Genomic DNA, 24,916 nt, shown 5'->3' with positions numbered 1-24,916 from the left:
GCTTGTCATTTACTGATGCAAACCTTTTTTCAGTAGTTTAAGATGTCAGTAACAAATAGCAGGGTGTTCCCTGAGCAATCAAACATAGGAATGCCTGGGAAGAGCTGTCAAGATTCTCAGTGTCACGTATTTCCTGCCAGCTACCACAGCCATGTTGGAGTAGTATTGAATAGTAATGAATGCACATCAGGTCAAGAAATAATACAGTTCTTCAAATTCCTAATCACTGCTGCTGGTTTGGGTTTTCACAATGACATTTAAATTAGTGCAACAAGCAGTTCTGAAGAGCTTTTGGTCAAAGTGAACTCTAATCACTTCATACTTTGTAAATGAACCAGAAAACTGATTTCTATAGTTTAAAAAAAACATCCAAATCACTAACTTCACAGACAGTTTTCACAAAGTTAAGACCTGTATCTTATACAATGATGTCTGTGGTAACAGACATCCTTATTCAGAGATTACACTCAGTAACGCAAGCAACACCAGTTAATTAAATATCAGACAATTTTAGGACAGCATTAAATAAAATACCTCTCAAACAACAAAACACAAACACTCAAATGTGTACATTAATATACACACTCAAACCAACATCTGTTTTCTCTGTTTAGACAGCAAGTGTAGGTTTAGCTCCCAGAGGAGGATGAGATTTTTTTCTTGGTTAATCTGGTTCCATAATTTAATAAAGCAAACCTGGTCTATATCCTGCACCCAAATCCTGCCGGAAAATACACTGTGCAATTCTCCTGGTCTTCAAGGGCTTATGAAAACTGAGAGGGATCACAACATCATTTGGACTACACATTCCAGTTTATAAACGCAACGCAACAAACTCAGTGTTACTCCCAGTTTCATTTTAAACATCTAACATAAATGTTTTGAATCTCTCCTTCAAAGATCTGATCTTGCAATTGATTACAGAAGAACCCTAAGCACTAAGCTGGAAGAACTGCATCTATAATAGATACAGAGTGTCATGAAGACCCCAAATTTCCGGTGACAATCTTCCACACTGCGAATTGATACTGTCAAAAGAACTAAAGGGCTACAGAGGCAAACACTGGATTTTTATAATTCAAAATGTGGCTAAACAATATATGTTAAAAAAAAAAAAAAAGTTTGTGCACTGAACATTGATCTTTATTCAAATTTTCCTGTTACCTTCAAACGCTCGTGCAGCATCTACCAGGTGAGACCAGTCTAGCCCTGTGGCAGTGTCTGGCAGGGGCATCAGGCCAGGATCATTGAATTTGGCTTTATCAGATATGGACCCATCTGAGAACCAGAATTCATCTAAACAATAAACACAATAATTAGTCTTCCTGTAACAATTATGTACAATTAATTTTGAAGCTACTATAATGATCTGTAAAAAATGTATAAGCAGAAAGTGCTTATCTTCATTTCCATTGTGTTTGTCTTTTCCTGTTCAATACTCAGTAGGGGTGGAACAATCTCTAAATGTTGTCAAAGTAAGATAACAAAGTTTTAATGGGTATTTTTTGGTGCCACTGCACACGGTATGTCTCTCACATTTTCATATGAACACTGTGTGAGTAGGCAACATCCATTCTAAAACATAGCATCTTTAACCTGAGCACTGAGCAGAAAAGTTGCTAGATACACCAAGTCATATTTGTGAAGCAACATGAAAAATAATTACATGCAGAGTTTTACTCTGAAACTGAAAATATTCCTGTTCCAGAAGCAATTAAAAAAACCTACCTGCTTTTATTTTAATGCATATGTAAATTCTAGCCTATATCCAGTTCTCCCTTCCACACTGAAAATACCACCCTATTAGTTTAACATCTGTAGCTGTATCTCTGAGGATGTAAGACTTGGGTGAGATTTCAGAGTGAGCTGTAACACACTGTAAAAGGTACACAGATCACATATTAAATGAAATGTATACACTATAAACTGTTCAAACAAACATTTCAGCTATGCACATTCTAGAATGTACTACAAATATACATTTTAGTAGAGGAGATGCTAATTTTCATAATTTTCTTGAATATCTTTACATGTTCCTAATTTGCCCATAGATTGCCCATAGCAATCTTCACTCTGATCAATGTGCATATGTTAAAAAGAATACTGAACAGACACACAGTTTCTTAAAACTGATCATAAACCAAAACTATTATTTGCAATCACATTTCATCTTAACCATAAAGCCAGCAATGGAATATAATAATTTCATCACATAGTATGACTATACTATGGCAAAGAGAATTTTTCCTTCAAACATATCCACTCCAATGAAACAAAAAGGTCAAAAGAGTAATATTTCCTCAAATATTTCAGGAGGAAATTTCCATCTAGTCATTCCAGTGATTTAAACTATAACACCCAAGATGAGTATTTTTTCCCCAGGAAAAGACCAAACACAAAAAACAATGAAGGAAGAAATGCATTCATACAAGTGGAAGATACATTGTCATTTAAGGAAATGGCATGCTGTCATCGTCCTGGTATTAATGTCCATTTGACTTAAAGATTCTGACCTAAAAATCCAAAGAGAGTAGGCTGTTACAAAGCATTCCACTGCACAGAGCAATGACTGAAGCATATGATATGCTCTATTCTTCGCAGAAACCTTGCTTAAAAATAATATGAAATATGAGGAAAAAGAAAGTGAAGGAGGCTTACAATCCTCTGCCAAAAATTAGGAGATCCTGCAGAAGAGGTAGAAATTCTCTTTACTGTGGAATTTATCTTGTTCTACACTTTTATGAAAGATCCAGTATTGTTACATTACACTTGGAAGTGGCTTGACAAAACTCTGTAGAAATGTCCTTTTCAATACCTACTCTCAGTACGTAAAAGTGGATGCTATATGAAATGGAAAATATAATATAGACATATATTCCACTCATAAATCCGTACTAAAATTTTATTTTCACTTCTGTATAAACATACATAAAGCCTTACCCAAGGCTACTTTTGTGCAAATACATTGAAAGCTGAAAGCCAGAGCAGTGTCTGAGATTCTGTATATGACTTGGGAATGGTAAAAACCTTATTTGTGCAAGTACAAATGCTTCATACATCCCTGTTGTGGAAAATAGACAGAATGCCTTATTTGAAAGACTGGCAAGTCAGCTTTTGGTTCTAGACCAGCAGGCAGGCCCTAAGGGACAGCCCTTGCTTTTGTGATCAGCCTTGAGAGGCTGATTGTGAAACCTGTCAGGAAGAAGCCTGCTCCCAGTGCGATGCTGCCAGCTCTCCAAATTAAAGTGTAGGAGTGATATATTCACCAGTAGTCATCCTTCATTATGCATTGTCTCTGTGAGAACCTCAGTTCACCTTAGGGCGGATCCTATTCAGTCCTGCATAAGCCCTGACAGAGCCACTCAACTGCAGAAAGCCTGCCAGAGTAGAGATTTGAATATTGATAGCTCTGAAAATGCAAGTGCTCATGCTGATGCCTGAAATTCTAAGTGGAATAACTGAACAGGCATGAGTATGCCACCACAGAATAATTCATTTTCAAGACAAAAAAATAAATACAATAAATTGTATTCTTCTGCAATGAGGGAGCAAAAAAAGGGGGAAGAAGGAAAAGAATAAAAATACCAAACATGAGCTCTAATAACATAGGCCTTGGTGCCTTTGAATTTCAGAGAATATTGTTTGCATTCCAGGAATGCTCTGGGTGAGACAAATTATTTTGCATTTCCTCCCTGCTCCTCTTACCTTGCTGTTGCCTTACTCTGTCTGTGTAGGACTGCCACATCAGCAGCTGTTGCCTCTTTCCCTTTTTGATTTGTGCATAGGTGGCAAGTAATGGTTAAGCATGCCCACCTCTATGTGTCCAGGAGGATATGCCTAATCTGGTAAGCCACTACTTTACTGTACACAAGATTGACTTTTGAAGCAATACAATTTCCTTTGAGAAAACATTTTTAGTGTTATCTTCAGTTTTAAAGATTATTTTATTTGCTGTACTCCTTTTGGCATAAAATTATTGACCTTGTAGTTTCCGGTCTTTTCAGTTGTTTCACTTCCTACACTTAGGAATTTTATTTATTTTTATTACTGATGCATAAAAGTATAAAACATTATCAAGAGTCCCTATTTTCACCAAAATTACATGGTCAGTTCAGTTTCCAACAAATCTCCTGAAATTGGTGGTTATTGGTCCCACATACATCCATATTCAAAAAATAACTAGTTATGCAGAAAGAAGATTCACCAGACTTAACCTATTTTACTTAACCTACTTTACTTTATAAGACAATTATACTGCTTCAGTTGCAACTGCTACTTTTAAGCAGAGATTGTAGATCATGAAAAAAACTATCTGCTAAGAACTCCTTGCTTCAAACTAGACATGTCATTTAACAAGTAAATTCTCCCCAAAGCAGCTGCAGGTGAAGGAATACATCAAATCTCAAATGTAAATCCCCCACTCTGTGGGATGTCTGTTTTTCTTTCCTGCAATCAGTAATTATATCTCTATAGTCCTCTTAACCAAAAAAATCTGCCTGCTGAAGCTTCCCTTCTTTAGTATTGCCTAGGGTTGCCCTGCTTCCAGGATGCCAACCTGCTCACAGGCTCTCATGCACATGTGCTTCTGATAACCATTTTTTCCTTCCCTTCTCTTACTGAAGATAGCCTCATGTTCTAATAAGGTGAACCTCACACTGTGTGAGAACAGGTAACACCAAACATGTTCTCCTTCAGTTGTGTGAATTAATCAACAGCCTTTATCTGCTTGCTGACAAACTGATTTCCAAACTCCTGCCACTGCACATCACCAATATACAGTGATGCTCTTTCATTTTAATACTGCTTCTTATCAACAAGTTTAGTTTTGGGTTTAAGCTAACCTGAGTAGTAAGGTAGTTTGAAGATAAGACTTTAATCTATGAACATAGTTGCAGAGACAGGTCCTGCACTTCTGGCAGCCTTTTCCCTATGCCACGTATAATCTGAGAACTTTCAAAATTTGTTGTATATCACTGTAAAATATTCCCTTCCTTATGACCCTCTTCACTGCAACTATCCTGCACCTTGCTCCTTTCCTCACAGCACAGGAACATCCTGCCAGTTTATCATTTAGGGCATTTTCTTTCCCCTTTCTTTTTGTGCTTCACGATAGAGTGGACCACGATAGAGTGGCCTGATATGTAACTCAGATTGTCTCCATGTGTCTCCCTGGGTTCCCCCCTTATGTTATTACACTAGTTTAGTGATTCTCACTGTTTTAATTCTTTCCCTGCTCATTTACCTGCCATGACTTTGAAAAAGGGCATAGATTTGCACCTGCAACTGCATGTTAGAATCACTCAATAGGAACAGCACTGTCTCAGTCAGGGGATCCTTAATGTCCCCAAGGTAAAATTCCAGAGTTCTAAGCTACACAAATTCTCCCTTTTGGTTTAAGTTAAAAATAAGATAGAATTAAATGAATATTTCAACATTTGTGTACTGTTTACAGTTAACAGCACTGGATTGTCAGACTTTGCAATTCAGCCTTTACTAAAAGCAACTCTTTTTTTCATGTCACTTCCCCAGTAATAAAACAATAATTTAAAAGTTGTATACCTTCACTTTTCCCATCATCTTCTTATAGTAACATCACACACAGATGAAGTTTCTGTTTCTTTATTTGTGTGGTCATTCTGTCTCATAATTCTGATCTCCCAATAAACTGAAAGCCTTCAGGGTCACCTATTACTCTTTTGTTTTGGTGCTGCCTTGCTTACCTATTAATCACACTCTTTTCCTTGCTAGAGGGGTCTCATGAGATTAGGTACTGCCACAGTATTTCATGCTGGATAATAACATGCAAGAATATACATTTCTAAAACTGATTTCAGCCAAAACCACGCTATTTCCACTGATATCTATAAATATTAAATATCAGTAAAATTAAAATGCTTTGAGATCACACACAAAAGACATTACTATGACAGGATATGAATCCTGATATCTGAAACTACAACCTTACATTAAAATTATAAATGAAAAAGAAACCTCTCACATCACTGCTGTAGAATGTAAATACCTACTAGGCACTGACTACACAAAACCTTCCTAAAAAGAGCCAAAGTTAGTTTCTCATATGGAGATACTGACTACATTATCTTTGAAACATAGGTGGGAAAGCCATGATGTGTTTTTTTTCGGAGTAACTACAGATAACCAATTATATCATCCTTGAAACAAAACACCACAAAAGATTCTATATAGCAGGCATTGATAAGCACTTTTAAAATACAGAACCAGAAGCAGAAAATAGCAGTTGCATATGAAAACAGCATGAATTTCCTTGGATCAGTTTTTGACTGACAGGATACTGATTTAGTGGGGTTTTTTTCCAGCTATATGTATGTGTATATATAACTTTCTGTATCTAAGAAGCAGGAAGAATGAAATATTAGGTGTCTAAGACAGAACTAATACAAAATCCACTAAAATATCACTGCTGGAGGAGCAGCATAAAGCTTGGATTGCTTAGTGCCAATCTCCTGAAGAAAAGCACGCTGAAGGTTTGATCTCATTCATGTTTACATGCACAAGAAATGGCTCTAAAAAACAGGGCCTAACATAGAGAAAAACAGAAAGAAAATACAGTCAGGATGCCTGTGTACCATACAGCTCCTTCACAGACTACAAAAATCCACTGAATTAATCTCCTGTGAAACAAAATGGATCTCCATTTGCTATCCATGCAGGAATAGGATCTCCAGGTTAAATTTATAGTAAAGAGTTTCACTCTGATAGAAGAATATTTTTAGAATGGCAAAAGGTACACCAAGCATGTATTCCCACCTGAGACAGGAATTTGGCACTCATCTTTTAAAATTAACCAGTGGTCAGTGACAAAAACTTGGTTTCATGGCTGAGGCCACTCTAACTAGAAAAGTGATTTGTATATAAAGCTCATTTCTCAAAATTAGGAGATGACTGCTAGTTCCTGAAGGACATGACAAATGAGAGAGTCCTTTTTATTGCTACTTCTTTTAAATCATCTGGCTGCATTCTCCCTGGACATGGGTCTAAAATGTCCTTAATGCTTCGAGAACTTCACCCACAGCTTCTTAACTATGGACTTCAGAGTCCTTTTTTAAATTGCAGTCAGCTGTGATGCAAAATTAGAGTAGCTAAAGAAAAGAGGTGGTTTTTTTTCCAGATTGCATGTCAACTCCAGGTGTCCACTATACATCAGCCTAAACTAACTGAAAAGCACGTACATTCAACATTTTTGAAAAAACAATTCACTCTTATTAACTAAACAAATATATTTAACCTAAATATACATATCTGTCTGTGTAGATTTGGGCTTTTCATTCGATTTGGTTTTTAATTACTACAAACTTCATAGCTCATTTTTGCAAGCTAAGCAGATAATAAAGGTCTCACACACGAAAACTTCACAAGTGAAAAACCACATTCATAAAATAGTTTTAACTTAGCACCTCAGACTACTCTTCTGCTGCCATTAAAAATGAAATATCATTTGTAAAGCTTTTACTAGTATATTAAAAAAAGTACCAGCAAATTCAATTTGGAAATAGAAGTCAAAGTCAACATTTATTGCACATTTCCTTTTAAGAAAATGGAAATCCTTTACTAAAAGGATCATCTAAACAAAAGCTGTTCCATTTGGCTATTATTTCAAATCTATTTGTGAATATTTCAATAATTCAAGCACACATAAAATTTAAAAAACCCAAAACAACAAAAAACAGACCAGCTTGGCTTAATTAGGTCACCACTGGAAAATAAAATGATAACTAGAAGTATCTTCAACTAAGTTTTTTGCCTATCAGTGGTCTCATGAAAATTCTTTGGGAAGTAAAGTGAATATTATCTCCAAATATGATAAATATTAATTGAAATAATGGCAAGCATGAGCATGTACCTCTGACCAGATATTTTTTTACTAGGATAACTAGAGCAGTGAATTGACATTTCTTAATTTCATCTTAAAAGTAAAATCTCACTTAATACCCGGTAATTGGTTTGAGTTTACTCCAGATATTCCAAACTCAGCAATGACAGCAACAATTACTTACTTCTCAGATTTCCCATTCCAGGAGTCAGGCTCATTCTGGGAGGCAGTGTGCTGTGATATGGTGGAGTAGTGCTGAACAAGATGTCATTTGGCAAGGCCTGGTCGATCATTGAGCTTCGAGAGCTGGCATAGGAAGATCCCCTGCGGTTGCTACATATGCTTTCATCAGAGAGGGTGCGGTAAAGCGTCCTCCGTGGGGAGAGGTTTCCATAAAATGAAAACTAAAGAAAAAAATAAGAACAGTATTGCTGGTTGAAGTGATTCTTACAATCACATCCCCATCATCAGCTCTTGGGAGTGTTTTTCTGGACAGGCACTCTGGAATTCTTGAACTCATACAGAAGATCAGAGATTTCTTCTGCCACATCAGATCTGCTGGGGCCTCAAAAGAGTTACTGAATTGGATATTCAGACTTCCTCTCAATATTTTGGAATATATCACCATGAACTCATCAGATACTGCGCTGTTTTAGTAATCATGAAATGTTAAATGAAAACTTCGTAGCCTTAAGACAGCAATGTTTGACAGAAATGTACATAAGGTTACCAACTCTGGCAGCATGTATGCAAGACTACACAGAACTGTTTGATTTTAATTTGAAATGACCATGCTTTACTGTTAAGCATTCTGAACTGATATATGCTGCCACGTAATTCATTGGATGATAAAAATGACTTGAAACACTGCATCTATCTGGATATCACATATCAGCCTTAGAAAAGAGGGTGACAGGGCTCAGTGAAAACTGCTTATGCATTTCAAAAAGTTACTTAGACCACAACCCAAATATCTACAGTAAAACAAGATGCTACTGTACTGTAAAGCAGACCATTCCACTTTGTAAGTAATTTCTCAGCACTGCAAACAGTTTTCTTTACATTTACAAAGCATAGTTAATGCTTTAATTATTTAACTGGTTTGTCCTGCATACAGCAATTGCATGTTTCCTTTGTGATTAACTGTGTGTTCCATGTTCCCTATGCAGAACAAATGCTTAAGAGGAATAGCTTTTGCAAACACTGAATACAGCATAGAATCTCACATATTCATTTCTGACTTCACTGTCAAAGGTAACTGGCTCACCAATATCAAGATTATTATCCCTCTATGAAGGCACAGCCACAGACTGTATGCTGCCAACTCCTGTGGCTGGGGCTCCTTGGAAGTTGGGGCCCATGGTCTCACTTAGTTAACTTTTGTTTAGGTGCCTTGGAGAGGAAGGGATAGCAGTCATTTATCTCAGCCACACCACCTCTTTGTTTATTCTTATTTAGGCAGCCAAAACCACTGGAATCTTCACAAAACCCCTCCAATTATTGTATCAATCATAAATGATGAAAACCTCTAGCACATGACCCGCAAAAATTCAAGCATATATAATGCACACTTAACATACCTCATATTATAAAATATATGTGATCTGAATTTTAGATTCAACTCTGCACTTAGAAGATTCCCATATGTTACTTTTGTTCAGACATGATGATTATGCTATTTAGCATATTGTATAAACACAGTGGGTTAAGAGAGCATTCACTTAATATGGAAGTGCGACAATTATCTCAAGTAATTCAACTGCATTGCTCTTTATTCCACATTAAGCACAGAATTCAGAACCATTTACTTTGGAGATCAGCAAATTTTAAGAACGCTATCTGCTTATTGTGAACTATTAAGCATTACCAACTGTCTTCATACTATAAAGATTAGATCCAGGCTTTCCAGCACTGACAATTATGCCTTCTGAGCAGCTGCCACTGATACCTACATGAAACTGATTTGGATTTCTAGCAAATTGTTGGTACTATTACAGGGCAGAGGAAAGTGGGCTACTTTTATTCATGTGTTTTAATATCACACAAGATGTACAAATTCAGGCCTCCTTCCTTGAAAATGTCACTTTTAACCTTTCAAATTACAATGAAGTTGCTCAGCCTGCACTGGTCAAGCTAAGCAAAGACATACTTAAACAAATGCTGGATTTTATAAATAATCATCAAATACACATTTCCCATCCTCGTGGGAAATGATATTTTGGGACTTATGGTCATCCCCACAGAATAAACTTAGCTTGTACAAAACAATATTGCATTCTGTGTAGCAATTTTGAGCATACCAGAAACCCATTTCTAAGGTTACTGAAAGACTGAAACACACAGAGCCAAAGAAAGCAGCCAACCTTTCTTCTCCCTTCCTCCATAGAGAGGCTGTCTGGCAGCATCAGCTTCAGAAAATCTTCTTTGGACAAGACTTGCTGGCTTTCAACAATAGCATTCCTGACAGAAGTTTGGAGTGGACTTGATGCAGACACAGCATCAATATCATCATACACTCTGTTGAGAAAATGGGTGTTTTTAGCAAGAAATTGGATTTGAAAGACTGCAATCATTTTCTGTCAAAGTGAAAATTGTTAGAATTATGTCCTGACACAGCACACTGTTTAGAAATTTTTTTTGATCACTTAACCTGTGAAACTGTTTGTGGGTACAAAATGAAATTCTTAAACCACTGAGTAACAGAGTTTAGAAATTCTAAAGAACAATTTCAAAAAGCATAATCCTTGTTTCTCCTAGCTTGCCTCTCTCCTTTTTACACACGACACTTCTCTATCAATACAAAAGTTATATTTATTTCAACATTTCCAAAGGTTCATAACAAAATACTTTAACTTTTACTTCCACAGCAAATAAAAAAAATTGTATTTTATATTACAATATTGCATCCAGCTTCACAATCTGGCAAAATTATTATGGTCATCACAGCAATGTTTGAAGTGTATGGGCAATCAATTGTCAATACAATTGCAAGTATATTTTATTATCAGCAATTTCATAAAAGTATTTAGATAAATTAAACAGATATCTTCTTTAATTATCAACACATAAAAATCTAGTTACAGTTAACAAGACTGTCAAACTGAATCATTAACCTTCAGCTCCTTCCAGTGAGAAAGGAGGGACAGGGCATTAACAGGTTGAATGTAATGGAAGGAACTGGAGATTGTGACTCACAGAGAACACACACTGGAAGCCATCGCTCTCTGCCAAGTGCAGCCTCATCAGTGACTGTCTTCAGCAGAGAGGAAATAAGCTTTGCTATGGTAAAGTGTAATTCTCAGTGAATTATAACCTACAGTGGCACAACATTCAGCAATTGACCTGATATTCATCATCACTGCTAATTAGAGATGCTATTTTATTTCAACATAGTTACCCTCAGAGAGATATTTCCTCTCTGTGAAATAGAGAGCTTTCCTAGAAAGAAAGAGATGAGGCAATACTGTATGCCATGGAAAAATCTGAAAATATTTTTTGATATAGGAAATGTTGTCATATTCAATTAATAGTTCTTGAACAGAACTATCCCTTGAAGATAATTTTTCAAATTGCTATTGTTTTAGTCTAAATACCCCAATTCATTATGCAATTTTATTTTAAAGCTGCCATTCAAAATAAGGAGACATTGTTTCAGTAGTTCATTGATTTCAAAATCAAAAAATTTGTGGGAAGTTAGACCACTATAATTTAAATACTACTATGACCAAACAATTTATGTAATTAAAACATTGTAGGAGAGAAACAAAATCACCTCTCTGTTAACACAAAGGAACACATATAAACCAGAGCAGGAGGGTAGTAATGTCTTCTCCTTTAAAAATTACGAATTTAAGAGCCTAATTTCAAATTCATATTTCATAGCATATATATTCTAGCATATATTTTAAAATATTGCTCTTGACATAAATATGCACACATATGCAAAATTAGGTACTAGATAAAAATAACCCATTCCCATTAAACAAAGAATAATCCCAATTAAACATCTGAAAATGTTACATTGCATCAATTACAATTGTTACATACATTACTGCATGTCATCTTGTCAATTTATTGAGATAGACAGTGGCTGGCTATGGTTTATTGAGAAACAGCACCAAAAAAGAAAGCAAGGACATTATCCACGAAGATGATTTTGAAGCCAGCAGGAATTTCAAGGTTAGCTTTAAACAGAAGATTCAAACTTTACTTATTATGGATGCATCATTGTGAAAGTATTATCTCTTTTTATATTGGAGGTACTGCATGTTTTCCTTTGAGTGCAAGCCTTTTACTTCCACCAAAGAACAACATATTTCTCATGGACTATTCCAATGTTAAGCTTCATTAGATACATATAGGTACAGAAAAAAAACCCTGAACATTTAAAGGCGAAACAAAATGTGTAATTTTTTTCCATCCTATTTTAAAATTGATTTTCACTACCCTTCTTCCCCCAAGGAAGTAAAACAGAGTGCTTACTCATGACATTCTGAAACTTCAGATCCTTCAGGTGTTGGACTTCCTTCCGATTTTTTCCATCCAATGACATATTTACTCACTGCTCCTTGTCTGTGGTAGGGTTTTGAAATTGACCCAGACATCTGTTGACTGCTATTCTGCGACACTATGTAAACTTTGGACGTATCTAGGGAGCCACTCTTTTTAGAGCAGTGTGTTGATGGGCTTCCTGAATGATGCGACCCACTGGAAAAGTGAACGAAACACACAAAAGGAAAAATTAAATATGCTATGCAACAGCAAATCAGGAGCGCTTCGCCTGGCACGCGGCAATAATTCCCACTGTTAAGTTTTTCTGAAGGTTAAAATCAATGAAGCAAAATTGGCACAGTAATTTTCTACACAACAACTGTGTACGCATTAAAGGTCTTTGAGAACAGAATTGTGATTTCTAGAACAAAAAATGCATGGAATTCAGCCTGCTGAAATGCCAATGCAAACCGATTTGAATCAAAACTAAAAGCCTAAATTACATATATATGTGTGTATATATATATATATGTTCAATTTGTGTGTGCAATTTTAAGTAAATATGTACACACACATTTACATAAAGAACTACACAGTGAATTACTCAAATATCACTCTAATCATAAAACCTGTGTGCTTTTCCGTTTCACAATAATTTTGCCAGCTGATGCAAGATTAGGCTGTGCCTTTCACTCAGACACACTAATATTAAATTACCAGCAAATTTAACAGAAGTAAATTTCAGTTCAACAAGACAATCCTCTGGATAATTTTAACAGCCCCTTTTATTATGAATAATAGCACTAGTAGGCACTAAGACATACTTTTCGTGAAGACTCTAAAATCTGTTTCAAATAAACTAAAGCAAACACTTCCTTGAAGAATAAATTTCTTCAGAATAACCATACAAGACAAATTCACTCACGTCAAGCATATAACAAAATCAGTATACAAGGTATTATTTGGTTATTTTCCTGTACTGATTGACACTGAAAACAGGAAAATCAGAGAGAAAGAAGAACAAACAATTCCTTCTATCCTTTACAGAGTAAAAACCTTAACACATAGACCAAAGCTTCAATTTCAAAGTCACCATAAAATGGGAACTGGAAGATAAATGTAACCAGCTATAAAAGGGTACTTTCAACAAGCTTTACAACAGATGTACCATGCAGACGTTTCATTGGTAACAAAAACAAAAGCTGAAAAATCAATCATAAATGCTGTTTAACAAGCAAAACTCTAAAGCATACATCAGAAAAATGGAAATTTGGGGAGATGCAATGCAGTTTCTTTGTACGTAAAAATTGTTCAAATTTTTCTGATTTCCCTCAGCAAAGAGAAAGTATGTTAAATAAGTTCTAGGTGCAAATGTCTCTTTTACTCAGGGATGTTGCCCAATTTTAAAAATCTAAGCAATTTGCAAGAGTCATGTATAAGGCCTCCATCAGATCTGGGAGGTCTGGCTATGCTGTCCAGGCAGACACACCAAAAATTACTTGAAAACTGCTCATACAGGCATTTGAATACAACAAAAACATCAAAATCTTTTAAGTTCAGTTTCAAAGAAGGGTAAACAGAATCAAAACAACACAGAAGAGTTACCTGCATGCTAACCCATAATCCATAACCCCTAGTTCATAAGAAACACATACCTGGAATGAGAGGAGATTTCACTCAGGTCTCCCATGCTGCCCTCGGCCGTGTGGCCGGTGGAGATAGCAGCGGCATAGCCATGAACAGCGTAGATCTTGGCTGCTTCATCGCCTGGCCCGGCAGGCTCCGAGGGCTCTGGCCACTGCTCCGTGTGGCAGTGCCCTGCGGACCTGCTGCCACCCAGGTGCAGCGGGGCCAGCAGAGGGGCCGGCATGCAGGGAGCCGTATCGATCCCGCTGTCCGTGGAAGCTCCCTTTATGTACGTTAATCCGAGCAGCTCGGGATCCATCAGGTCTCCAGAACCAAAGTGCTTCTCATCGCTGTTGCTGGATGTATTGCTGGATAAGGTGTTGCTGCTGGAGTGGCTTGAACAGCTTTTGTCCCCAATCTTAACAACAAAAAAACAAACCAAAAGACACCCCCCTCAAATTAAATAGCAAGAGATCTATTTTCATATAAATTACTGCATTTGTGCCATTCAAAGACCATTTTCTTTTTTTACAGTGTGCTATCATATAACTGCAAAGTATGAAAAGAGCCAATTATACCACCAGTTTCTGTGAAATGAATTGCACAGCTGGCTAGACACATTAAAGGTTGATGTCACTGCAAATAAAAAGGCTCTAGTTCCATCTTCTATCACAAATCTTAAAATCAGAATTGAATTTTCTGATTATAGGACCTGCTTAACATCCATAAAATTGCATTTCTGAACAGTTAAAATAAGCATTTGTTAAAGCTAGAAGGGTTGGTAATTATTTGTTTAAACAAGCTCTACTGCAAATCTGAAAATCACCAAAGACTGAATTATTGTTGGCTTTTTCTCAGTGTGGCTGAAATATGCAGCTCATTGGATCAAATCCAATTGGATGTGTGGCTAGTTAAATTGAAGCCAATTGTGATGTATGTGTACCATATGAAAGTAACTCAAGTCATAAAGCCCTAAACTAAGCATGGCTATTGAAGTGGAATAATTACATCAGACTTTTGTGCCAATAATGTCCAGGGGTTTTGTTATTTACCTTTTAAAATGAATTTTATAGAGAGTTGGATTAACTTAGGTCTGTGACAGTAGCCAGAATAAAGCAGATGGACTTCTGCTAGGGTAAATGGACTTCTTTTAGGTAGGATATAAATGGGAAGGGTGACTAACTTTTTCATGAGATCCCTCCTGAGCAGATGCTAGGAGATGCGTTGCTCACACATAAAATGTAAGTTTACAGTGTACAGACTCCTACTACAGATAGCAGATTTTCCAGGTAACAAACATTATGTAGTTTCCATCACTAGGCTGTTGAGGATTTTGCCATTACTGAAGACAAGCTACTAAACAAGGCAGACTAGAAAATCTGTTCAGTATTCCCAGCACACAAGCTACATTTTTATAGTGCTTATTGATAATTACACTCCATGGGTATTTCACATAAAATGAAAAGCGGTATGGTAAATATAATTTTATTTTCTTTTAAAGGGTAATTAAATACTCCACGTATTAAACAAGCCAGTACAAATGAAGCTATAAATTCACAGCTGAGTGGAGACTATACTAGTTTTATCTCCTCAATGCCCCAGACCCAAGCTCTCTTGGAATTCTGAGTTTGTAAACAAAGATTAAGCATATTTGATTCAACCCACATCTGGGCAAGCATAATTTTTGCTTCCCAAAACACACAGTGGTCTTTATAAATTACTAAAATGCATTTTTAAGATTTATTTCTGTAAGTCCAGAGTAGTTTTTTGTTGTTGCTATTTTGGGGTTTGTTTGTTTTTAGAGTTCTGAATGACATCCAAAGAAAAGACTTACATGCGAAAGCTTGTTTGGCGACTCCTTGCCACTGCCTTCTTTCTGTAAAGCTCGCTCTTTGTAGGAGCTCAGGACTTTGGTTGATGGTGCATGCCACTTGGTTTCTGCCAAAAATAATGGAGAATGGCACACGACTCAGCATCAGGTTTCAAACCTGTACACTCTGCAGTCAGACACAGGTATCTTTGCAGAATGTCATAGCAGTCCCTGCTTTCACTTCACATCACATGCTCTCTGTGAGTCAAACCTCCACACGGGGAGGTGGCTGTATTTCAACAGGCACTGCATTGCAAAGAACATGTACTTGAAAGATACAGTGGGTTTTATTACCAGAATGTCTAGTTCCTTCCATAGTTTCCTCTCGTTCTCTGCCTCCTTCACACTCCAGTGAGCCTGAACCTTGGTGATGTTCGTGGAGTAAAGGAGACTGGCATCTTTTAATGTAAGCAGAAAATTAAGCTGTTAAAGTTGTTATCCTGTAAGATTAGCTACATGATGAACTACACCACTTTTTACTCTTAAAAGCAAGTATTTTGTGACTTTTAAAAATAAACTTTATTCCCAAACATTTTCAAACACTGCATAGTGTTTGATATTTATATGCAATTTTTTCAACAGCACACTGATATCTGAAGTGTGAACATGCCAAGAAGACACTGAACTTTAAGAAGAAATGTATTCTTGGGGTTCTAAACTCAAAGGCTTCTGCAGTGAAGAACCATGGTAATATATGCTTAATCTCTTTGTGATCTAAGCCCCACAGAAAGTAATCATAGTTTTGCGGGGTTTCACATTGAGAATATGTAAGTTAGTACCAGATCCACTGCCTCGTATTACACTGCAAAAGTTTAAACATCTCACAAAGCAACAAACTTAAACCTAGATTTCTATTAGAAATAACTGTGCTGGGAAAAAAATGACACAAGATGCATTTTGATGAGTTGACTGTCAAAAAAAAAAAAATAGCTACAGTTTTATTTGAATTATTACCATCTATTTAGCTGCCAGAGATTTCACTGAGTTATGTGAAATTCCTTGAAGAGTCTACAAGATACTGCATATATATCTGCTACATGGAATATTTTATCCACAATCAATCATGCCAAAGCATTAATACGCTTCAAGGAGTCAAGCTGATGCTTTCAATATTCACTTTTTTTTCTCTGAAAAGTAGCTTCTGAAAGCCTCTTGGCAAGTCTGGAATGCTTTTATATTACTCTATTGTAGATACTGCCATAGCTCAACATTTTGTAACAGGAGTGTTTTCAGTAGCTGTATATATACAACAAAGTCCTAAATTTGAAGTAGTTTAGAACAGATGTCTCACATAATATTCCTGTAAGATTAGTATTGGGGTGGTCTTTTATATACAGACAGCTAACTTCTGAAATTTCAGTACCAAGGGATTAACAGGGATGCAAAAGGACCATCTGCGCACAGTTTTAGGAAGAAGAGACCTCTGAAATTCCTACTTTTTTCAGGACATATGCTAGGGAATGGGTGTGACCAACACCAACACAGCAGGAAACAAAACCTTTGAAGACCATAAAGATTTTCTTTTTTAGTCAAACACCTTCCTCCTGAAGCAGGAGGAGGAAGTATTATTATTTTATTCTAGTTCTAAGTTACTAGCTGATTTCTGACCTTTTACAGGGAAAATAAACCTAAGAACCAGTTATCATTTACCTGAATTTAAAAATATGACCCTAAAGAGTTAAATTAGGATGACTTTAAAATTGCAGTCACATGCATATTACATCAAAGATCAGCAAACCTGTACATCTTAGAAGATACTAACAGTGTTTGAAAAAAAAATCTAGAAGGCCCATACAAATTTTGCTTAAGAAGGAACATGCATGGGAGCTCTTGCAAAATTTAAATAAAAGCTTTTAAAAGTCACCAATACCCGTCATATCCCACTTGCTGTCTCCAGTGGCTGCTCCCGCTGGGTCCTGGGTCACTGGATGAGGACTGGTTGCTTGGAGAACTTCTGTAATGTTGATTTCAGAGTCATTAATAGAGCACTGAGATATTTGTGGCATTTCAGATTTGAACTGGGCTGTGCTTTTTTTATCAAATACATTCATTTTCATAAATAATACAGATGTATGAACAATTAGTTACATCCATTTGGGGAATTTAAAAGGCTTACCTCAGTTTCATAAAACTTTAACAAGAATTTTTAATGTATAGTATTTATTCACAAATAAAATATTTCAAACTGAATATATAAAAAGTCACAAAAAGAGAAAGACTAAGTGCCAAATCCTATTTTCCCTAGATCTGGCTTTAGTTCTGAGTAAATGGGATTACTCAGGAGTCAGAGCAGCTGGATTAGGTCTCTAAATTCACAGTGGATCAGAAATGATTGCTAGTTCCTTGGCACTTATTCCAATTTTAAAGCTAGTAAAATTGGAAGAGGCAATTCTAATACTTTTAAAATTTTTATTTTATTAATCCTTTGACATAGAAAAGCAATAAAAAAATTCATGAAGGGTATTATTTTGTACTTATTCAAACTTTTAAGCCTCCTATCTTAACAATTCTCTAAGCAGTTTTGTTAGATTTCCAGACAGCTGAAATTTAATGCTTAAATTTGGATTTGATCACATCCTTTCCTTCACCTCTGTGCACATCATTCCATAACTACAACACATTTTCCTTCAATTATCTTGACATTATCTTGAATTCAATTCCCTGTGTTTATCTTTTTTTTTCTTTTCTCTCCCCCCTCTTCTTTTTCATGCAGAAATGAATTTATGTACTCAGGGAGGAAATGAAAAGGTGTTTTTTTTTCTTTATGCAAAACACTTTCCCAAGAACATGACCTTTTAATAAGCAACGTTACCGCTCAGCTTCAAAATTTTAAAGACAGTGGCTATTATATTTTGTTTTTTTAAATACATTAGCTGTTACATTTTGTCTAATAGCCAGTGTACAATAAATAGTGTAGTACCTTATTTTTCAGCATATCTTTCTCTGAGAAGTATTGACAGGATGGAACCTCTCTCAATTAAGTGAAGTAGGCTCCAGTTTAGTTCAGTTCCATGAACTTGCAATTACCACCAAGAATTATGCATTTGATGCACAGATTAAGTGACCCAGCATTAAGGAATGGATAAATTATGATACCATGCATTTCCACCCTTCAGGATGTTCAAGACATTGTCCTCAAAGCTAGGATATTGCTTTGTGCTGTTCCAAGGCTGAACGAAACATGTCTACCTCCAATTTGCTGGACAAGAGTGAAGCCCTTAGCCTAGTAAACGAGTGGCCACAAAAGGAGAACCACAGAAATCTTATCAATGACTGCCTCACACCGTTCCTTCACAGAAAAATTTCAACCATCTGCTCTCAGGAATGTATCCAGGTGAAAGGATGCATTGCCAACAAGTGTGACTCAGGGATTAAAGCACACAGAAGATTCTTGGTGCAAAAATCAGAAGAATGAGTCTGCCTAAAGCTTCACTTAGGCACATGCTACGCATAGCTGTCACAGAATTAGCCACTTTGTGAAAACAGGAGTAGAGCTTAAGGATAACCTCATATTTCTAAGTGACTAAGTAGAGGAAACTCCTTGAACAACACCAAAATACTTGGACTTCCTTCTCAAAGCCCTTAATTCTCAGGAATTGTATTAGGAGCTTAAGTGTTCAGCTCTCAGTCTCTAATTTCCCTCCAGGGACTGGGCACCTAAATATTATATGTCACAAGAGTTGAATTTTTGCTTAAGTCTCTAACTATATTTAGCCCACATTTCTTCTGCTTCTTCCTTTTTTATTTCTAAGCCAAACAATTTTATTGCTGACTTCAGACTTAGGTCATTTTCAGATCTGCTGTTAAACCTTCTGTGTTTTATCAACCTGCTTCTCCCTGCTTGCACTCTTAAATTGATTACTGGGTCTTTGACCCTCTAAAATCTCTTCATCATTTCTTTAGCCTGAGTATACACTTTCACCCTTGCAAGACTACTTATAAGTACTAGTGCACCTTACTTCAAACTCTTCAGTTTTAAGCTCATCTCTCTGCCAAATCATCAACTATGCCTCTTCCCACGTGGAAAGACCTTGCCAATTAGGTACCTTTCTTTACATGTTTCAAGACCTACATGCCAGAATCCATAATTTTCCTCTCTTTTCATTATTTATACTCTGTATCGTCTTCCCCAGAATAGCAATTCTGTACTGCTCATGTTTTGCTTAAATGATACACAAATTTCTTCATGATAAGAATAGACTCAGCCTAAGCATTTTTTCACGTGCTTTGCTGAGTGTTATGAGAAGTGCAGCTTATGTTTGTGAAGTCTTTTTGGAATTGAGTAGCATGTCAGAAAGCTTTTATTTCTTTTCTGTATCGGTCTACAGTATGCTTAATAAAGTTTCATAAATGATGAAGTACTTCTAGACCTTTGATACATTGTCTCCTTATGTTAGATGTTATTAAGAATTTAATTAACAAGATATTAGGCAAAGATTAAGTTCTATAATGGTATTTAAATGCTTACAGAAATGCACCTCTCAATTTTTCAGGGGATAGAGATGGGGATAGGGGAGAAGGAGAACACAAATGATGAAACAGTCATAACTGGGAGTCTTCCTTCCCAAGACAATAAATGAGACTTATTTTCAAATACATACTACTATTACTTGCGTACATTTCAATGTAAAAAGTCATTAATTCTTTTCTACTAAATAAGGTAGTCAATGTAGCAACAGTGGCATTTAACGATTTCATCTAGAATTCTTTTAAACCCATTTAAGAACAGTATTTCAGATTTTTGTATCACTCAGATATTTTCAACATGCAATAATTATTTCCTTGGAAATTAGAACTACATCACCCCATAAAGGCATAAGCTGAAATAATTATAAACAATAAAGGACACAGTTCTGCTCAAGACATATGGTTTTCCTAAATAATTCAAAGGTCAAATGTATTTGCAAATTTTTATCTTTAAAAACAAAGTTTCATCTTATGAAGAATTATGATTAAATTAGAACAGAGCTAACATTCAAGAACACCATCCCATCATCTCTGAGGTGTTACATATTCAAATCACAAGCTCTGCTTTGTTTAATTAAAAGCAAAGCAAAGCATAAGGGCTGGTAATGAGTTACAGAACTCTTTGAAAATATGCCAATATCTTGGTAACAAGATTAAATAATTAATTTTAAAGGAATGAGTTCATTTTATTTACACTAATTATTTGTTTAAATAGTCTTCCAAAAGGTGGGGAACAGGACATTATTCAGATCCAAAAGTTATAAGGCAGTTTCCCACTTCACTGATTTGGGACTAAAGGGAAAGATCAGCTATCCTCAGCAGTAGGATCCTGGGTACAGCCCACTTCCACCACAAACACCAAAAGTCACTTGTTTCAAGCAGACTGGTCCAGTAAATGCTACTTAATGCCACCTCATAATTAAAGATACAGTCAAAAATCAACAAAATAAGGTTTAAAAAACAAGATGCCAAAGTTCTAGAAAGCTGCGATTTCAACAGTAATACACATTAGGAAGGTGACAGGCATTAACCAGAGAGAGCATTACCTTGCACCATCTGGCAGCTTTCTATCAAAGGAAGTGCTACGAGGAATGGCTGTCTGAGCCTGCTGGAGAAGCTGCTGGCACTGCAGTCTGTCAGATGTTCCTAGGATTGGAGAGGCACGAGAGAGAGGCTGCCCAGCGGGAGTCGGCACCCGATGCCAAGTGGTATTTCTTCTGAAAGGGGTTTTATACTCACATGGGGTGCCTTCGCTGTCAAGTTTGTATTCCACCATGGGTATACGACAAAGTTCTGAACAACCCCTGTGGGACAAATAAAAATGCTCAATCAGTCTGACAGGAGGGAAGAGAGAGAAATCTTGCATTCACGGTCAGAAATAGATACATATTTTGATTTCAAGTGCCCAAAGGTGTTCATGCAGCATTGTACTTTGAGCACTTCTAAACTGTCACGCCAAGCAGGTAGAAAACATTTCAAAATTAAAGATTTGCTGTCATGTGCTCAAAGATCTTTGAACTGCCTCTTCACCCTTCAAAACAGGGAGCATACTAAACTTTTATAAATTAATCTGCAGCTTGAATTTTACATAATAAAAACTTTTAGAGACAAGGCATTTAGAAATCACAAAGCATCAAGTTTTTCTAAAACAGCATTGATTTGTTTAAATTTCAGAAATAGGTGTGCTGTTTGCAGCAAACTAAACATTTCTTGGTTGGGCTGCAATCTCTCCTTTAGAATCCCACCAAATGACAGAGTGCATAGACTACAATGCAAATTGATTAACTGGCACCTAAATATTTTCCTCTGTGTTTTCAAAGTATACTTTCTAATGTCTCTTTTCCCAGGGATTTGTAAGCCTGGATGATAAATGGGGAAGTGGAAGAAAGAGCCAGATCAGAAACAGTCTGCCTTACCACCTCTGCCTGAAGTTTACAGTGTGGTTAAATACTAACAGTATTCACAGACAGGGTAAACCCAGGTAAAAGTATGGGTAGTGTTCCACAAAAGATGTGCCTATGGGATATTTGCTGTAGACTCAGACTGCACTCAATAATTAAGTGTTAAGTTTCAGAAATTGGTTAATAGAAGCTTCACACACCCTTTAAAGTCAACACTGATTATCACTGGAGATTTTTTATAATCTCAACATTCCATCTCCATTATTTTTCTGATAAGCAGTGTGTGCTAAATATCTGTGAATAGAACACTCTAAATACTTCCAAAGCAATACATTAAGTTTAAGTAAGAAATAGGGAAAATTTGCTCCTCTGTCTCAACTACAATTCTGCTCCATTTCTTAGCTGAGTATTGATCAAACTTTGCTTTTGTTAAAAACCCAACATTTAGCTTTTGCAACTAGATTCAGATCACCTAGAGAAAGTGCAATAGAGTGTAAAGAGTTTAGTCTTAATCCTGAAAATATCATGGCATAAATGCCTTAACAGAAATGTACAGTACAAGTAAATTGTATAAATTCTCACACATTAAATCACTGTGCACTAAAGCTTCTGAATCAACCCTCCCAAAGAATATTTTCGTTATCTGTGTTCTGGTAAACAGATTAGAAGAAAAAATATTAGACAAAAAGCAAACTGCCTTATTCAAGGTTGTTGAAGGGAAGACCCATGAGCAACTGTAGCAATTCTATTCTATGCACTCTATATATGCGTAGTCTGATCCAGCCAAATGTTTCACTCTGTGAAATTTTTTAGTAGGAAATAGGCAAGTTTATCCTGTAGCACTAAATCTCTGTCCCTGGTGGCACTCAAACACATGAAAAATTTAAAGAACTTAAAAATATAGATGATTAAATTATTGAGAATGGAGATCAATAGCCAATATATGGTGGAAGACACCTTGATGAAGATGAGCTGAAGAGCTAGAATGTTCCAAAGCAGAACTTAGAATTCCTGGTTTTTCAGTGTTACTCTTTTATCAGAAATATCATTGTAAGATGCACCAATAAAATCTGACATGTCCAACCTCTGCTGACAAATCATAGTTGGACACACTGGAGGCATCACAAAATTTTGCAATCATTATTTTCTGGTTTGAGCTTCCCTAAGGAGGTAAAACTACCTTAATAATCTCTTCTCACAGACATGGAATAGTGCTACAGAGAAATCACTGTTATAAAACTATCACATCATTTCAGAGGGTCAATTTGGTATCTCTCTAGCCTTCCCCCACCCTGAAATGCCATACTTATTCAGAACACCACTTCAAACTGCCTCAGTCCATGCATCGATTTTTAAAACTTTTTTCACACTTCTGAGAATCGTCAGGCTCTTAGAATGAGGAACACCATGAAAAAAGGTCAAGTTAAGCGAATTGCACAGAATTGTGCAAACTCCTCTACTGCTGAAGCACACACAGATTATATATTTCTCCAGTGTAATTTTCAATCCTTTATGTTCCAAGATCATGCTTCCCTTCATCCTCATTCACATTCTTGTTGCCTGCAACAAAGAAGATGTAGGAGACAACAGCCTCCAGCAATGCACCCATGATCCTTTTTTTCTTTTTTGGTCTTGTTTTTTTTGAGGTTTTTTTGTTAGTTTTTAACTATGTAAGAAGTTTTACATACAAAACAAACAGATCAAAGAATGCAGAAATGACACAGCAAGGTTAATATTAGTTTGGTGCACTACACAACTTTTCATGTGACCAAATATACACAGTTTTCCATTATTTGATTAAGAAGTCGAACAATTATGTAGGCTAAAATTTCAATCTCCCTTCTGCTAATTTCTTAGTATTGTTTCACTCCCTTCTTCATTCCTATAGACTTTAGGCATTAGAAACAAACCACCCCCTCCACAACTTTTGTTAATAAGACATCAATTTTACAGTTCATCTTGGTAATTGAGGAAGTTATAACACGTAATTGTGATTGTATCCTTCATTAGATACTCCCCATAAAGTACTCTAAATGCTGTAAAAATAGTCACGGGTTTTAAAAGCAAAAGGGACTGTTACTTCTGTTTAGTTTGGCTTAGCTTGCTGACTAATTAACAAAAGCATGTTATAATAATAGTAAACAATAAGCTTTCCCATGATGAGTAAGAACTGAAAATTTTGTAAAATTTTGTGTTTGTTTGCATCAGGAAAACATATTCTTCCTAAAAATTAAAAAAAAAAAAAATTGAGGACACAGTTCCTGCAGAAAAAGGCTTATAAAACAATCGTGTTTCTAATCAGTATAAAAATTCAACAGTGTTGCTTGGGGATTCAAAACAGAGCCCTAGAATGCTTGTTTTAACTGGCTCAAAAAAGAATTTCCATGGTTTCAGACAGCTTATTTTGTCACACAAGGCTTTTAAACCTTAATTTAAAAGTATCAAACCAATCACTCCAACATTTATATGAAAAAATATGCTTCACTGCTTCACAAGCACTGCCTAAAGAACAGATACTGCAGTATACTGAGATAAGTAAAATTGTAATTGTGGCTGCTTCCTGTATCAGGAAGACAGAAAAGGAATTACTTCATGCCTGTAATCCCCACCTCCACTCCCTGCCATGGAGCAAACTGTAAGTTATCTTGCATAAAAAAAACCCCACAAAAATAAGAGCAATTCCTTCTTAAATATGCAATTTGACCTTTA

At 36.1% G+C, this 24,916-nt stretch overlaps 1 protein-coding gene across 3 annotated transcripts in view; it reads right to left on the bottom strand.

The window, feature by feature from the left end:
- Positions 1-24,916, bottom strand: part of SIPA1L2 (signal induced proliferation associated 1 like 2) — a 126,613-nt gene that overhangs the window by 9,141 nt on the left and 92,556 nt on the right. For 2 of the 3 annotated variants that reach the window (XM_041399136.1, XM_041399137.1), the window contains 9 exons: positions 21,353-21,610; positions 17,710-17,793; positions 16,134-16,237; positions 15,804-15,907; positions 13,999-14,387; positions 12,335-12,559; positions 10,216-10,369; positions 8,037-8,256; positions 1,165-1,296 (listed from right to left, as the gene is read on the bottom strand). In XM_041399136.1, coding sequence (XP_041255070.1) covers positions 1,165-1,296; positions 8,037-8,256; positions 10,216-10,369; positions 12,335-12,559; positions 13,999-14,387; positions 15,804-15,907; positions 16,134-16,237; positions 17,710-17,793; positions 21,353-21,610 — 1,670 coding nt within the window. The remainder of the gene's footprint in view (positions 1-1,164; positions 1,297-8,036; positions 8,257-10,215; positions 10,370-12,334; positions 12,560-13,998; positions 14,388-15,803; positions 15,908-16,133; positions 16,238-17,709; positions 17,794-21,352; positions 21,611-24,916) is intronic. The other variant, XM_041399138.1, reaches the window with a different exon arrangement.

This window comes from Onychostruthus taczanowskii, unplaced genomic scaffold (genome assembly GCF_017590055.1).
Source record: "Onychostruthus taczanowskii isolate IOZ18803 unplaced genomic scaffold, ASM1759005v1 scaffold156, whole genome shotgun sequence".
In the NCBI taxonomy this organism is placed as follows: domain Eukaryota; kingdom Metazoa; phylum Chordata; class Aves; order Passeriformes; family Passeridae; genus Onychostruthus; species Onychostruthus taczanowskii.
This window is presented reverse-complemented; position numbering and strand designations above follow the sequence as displayed.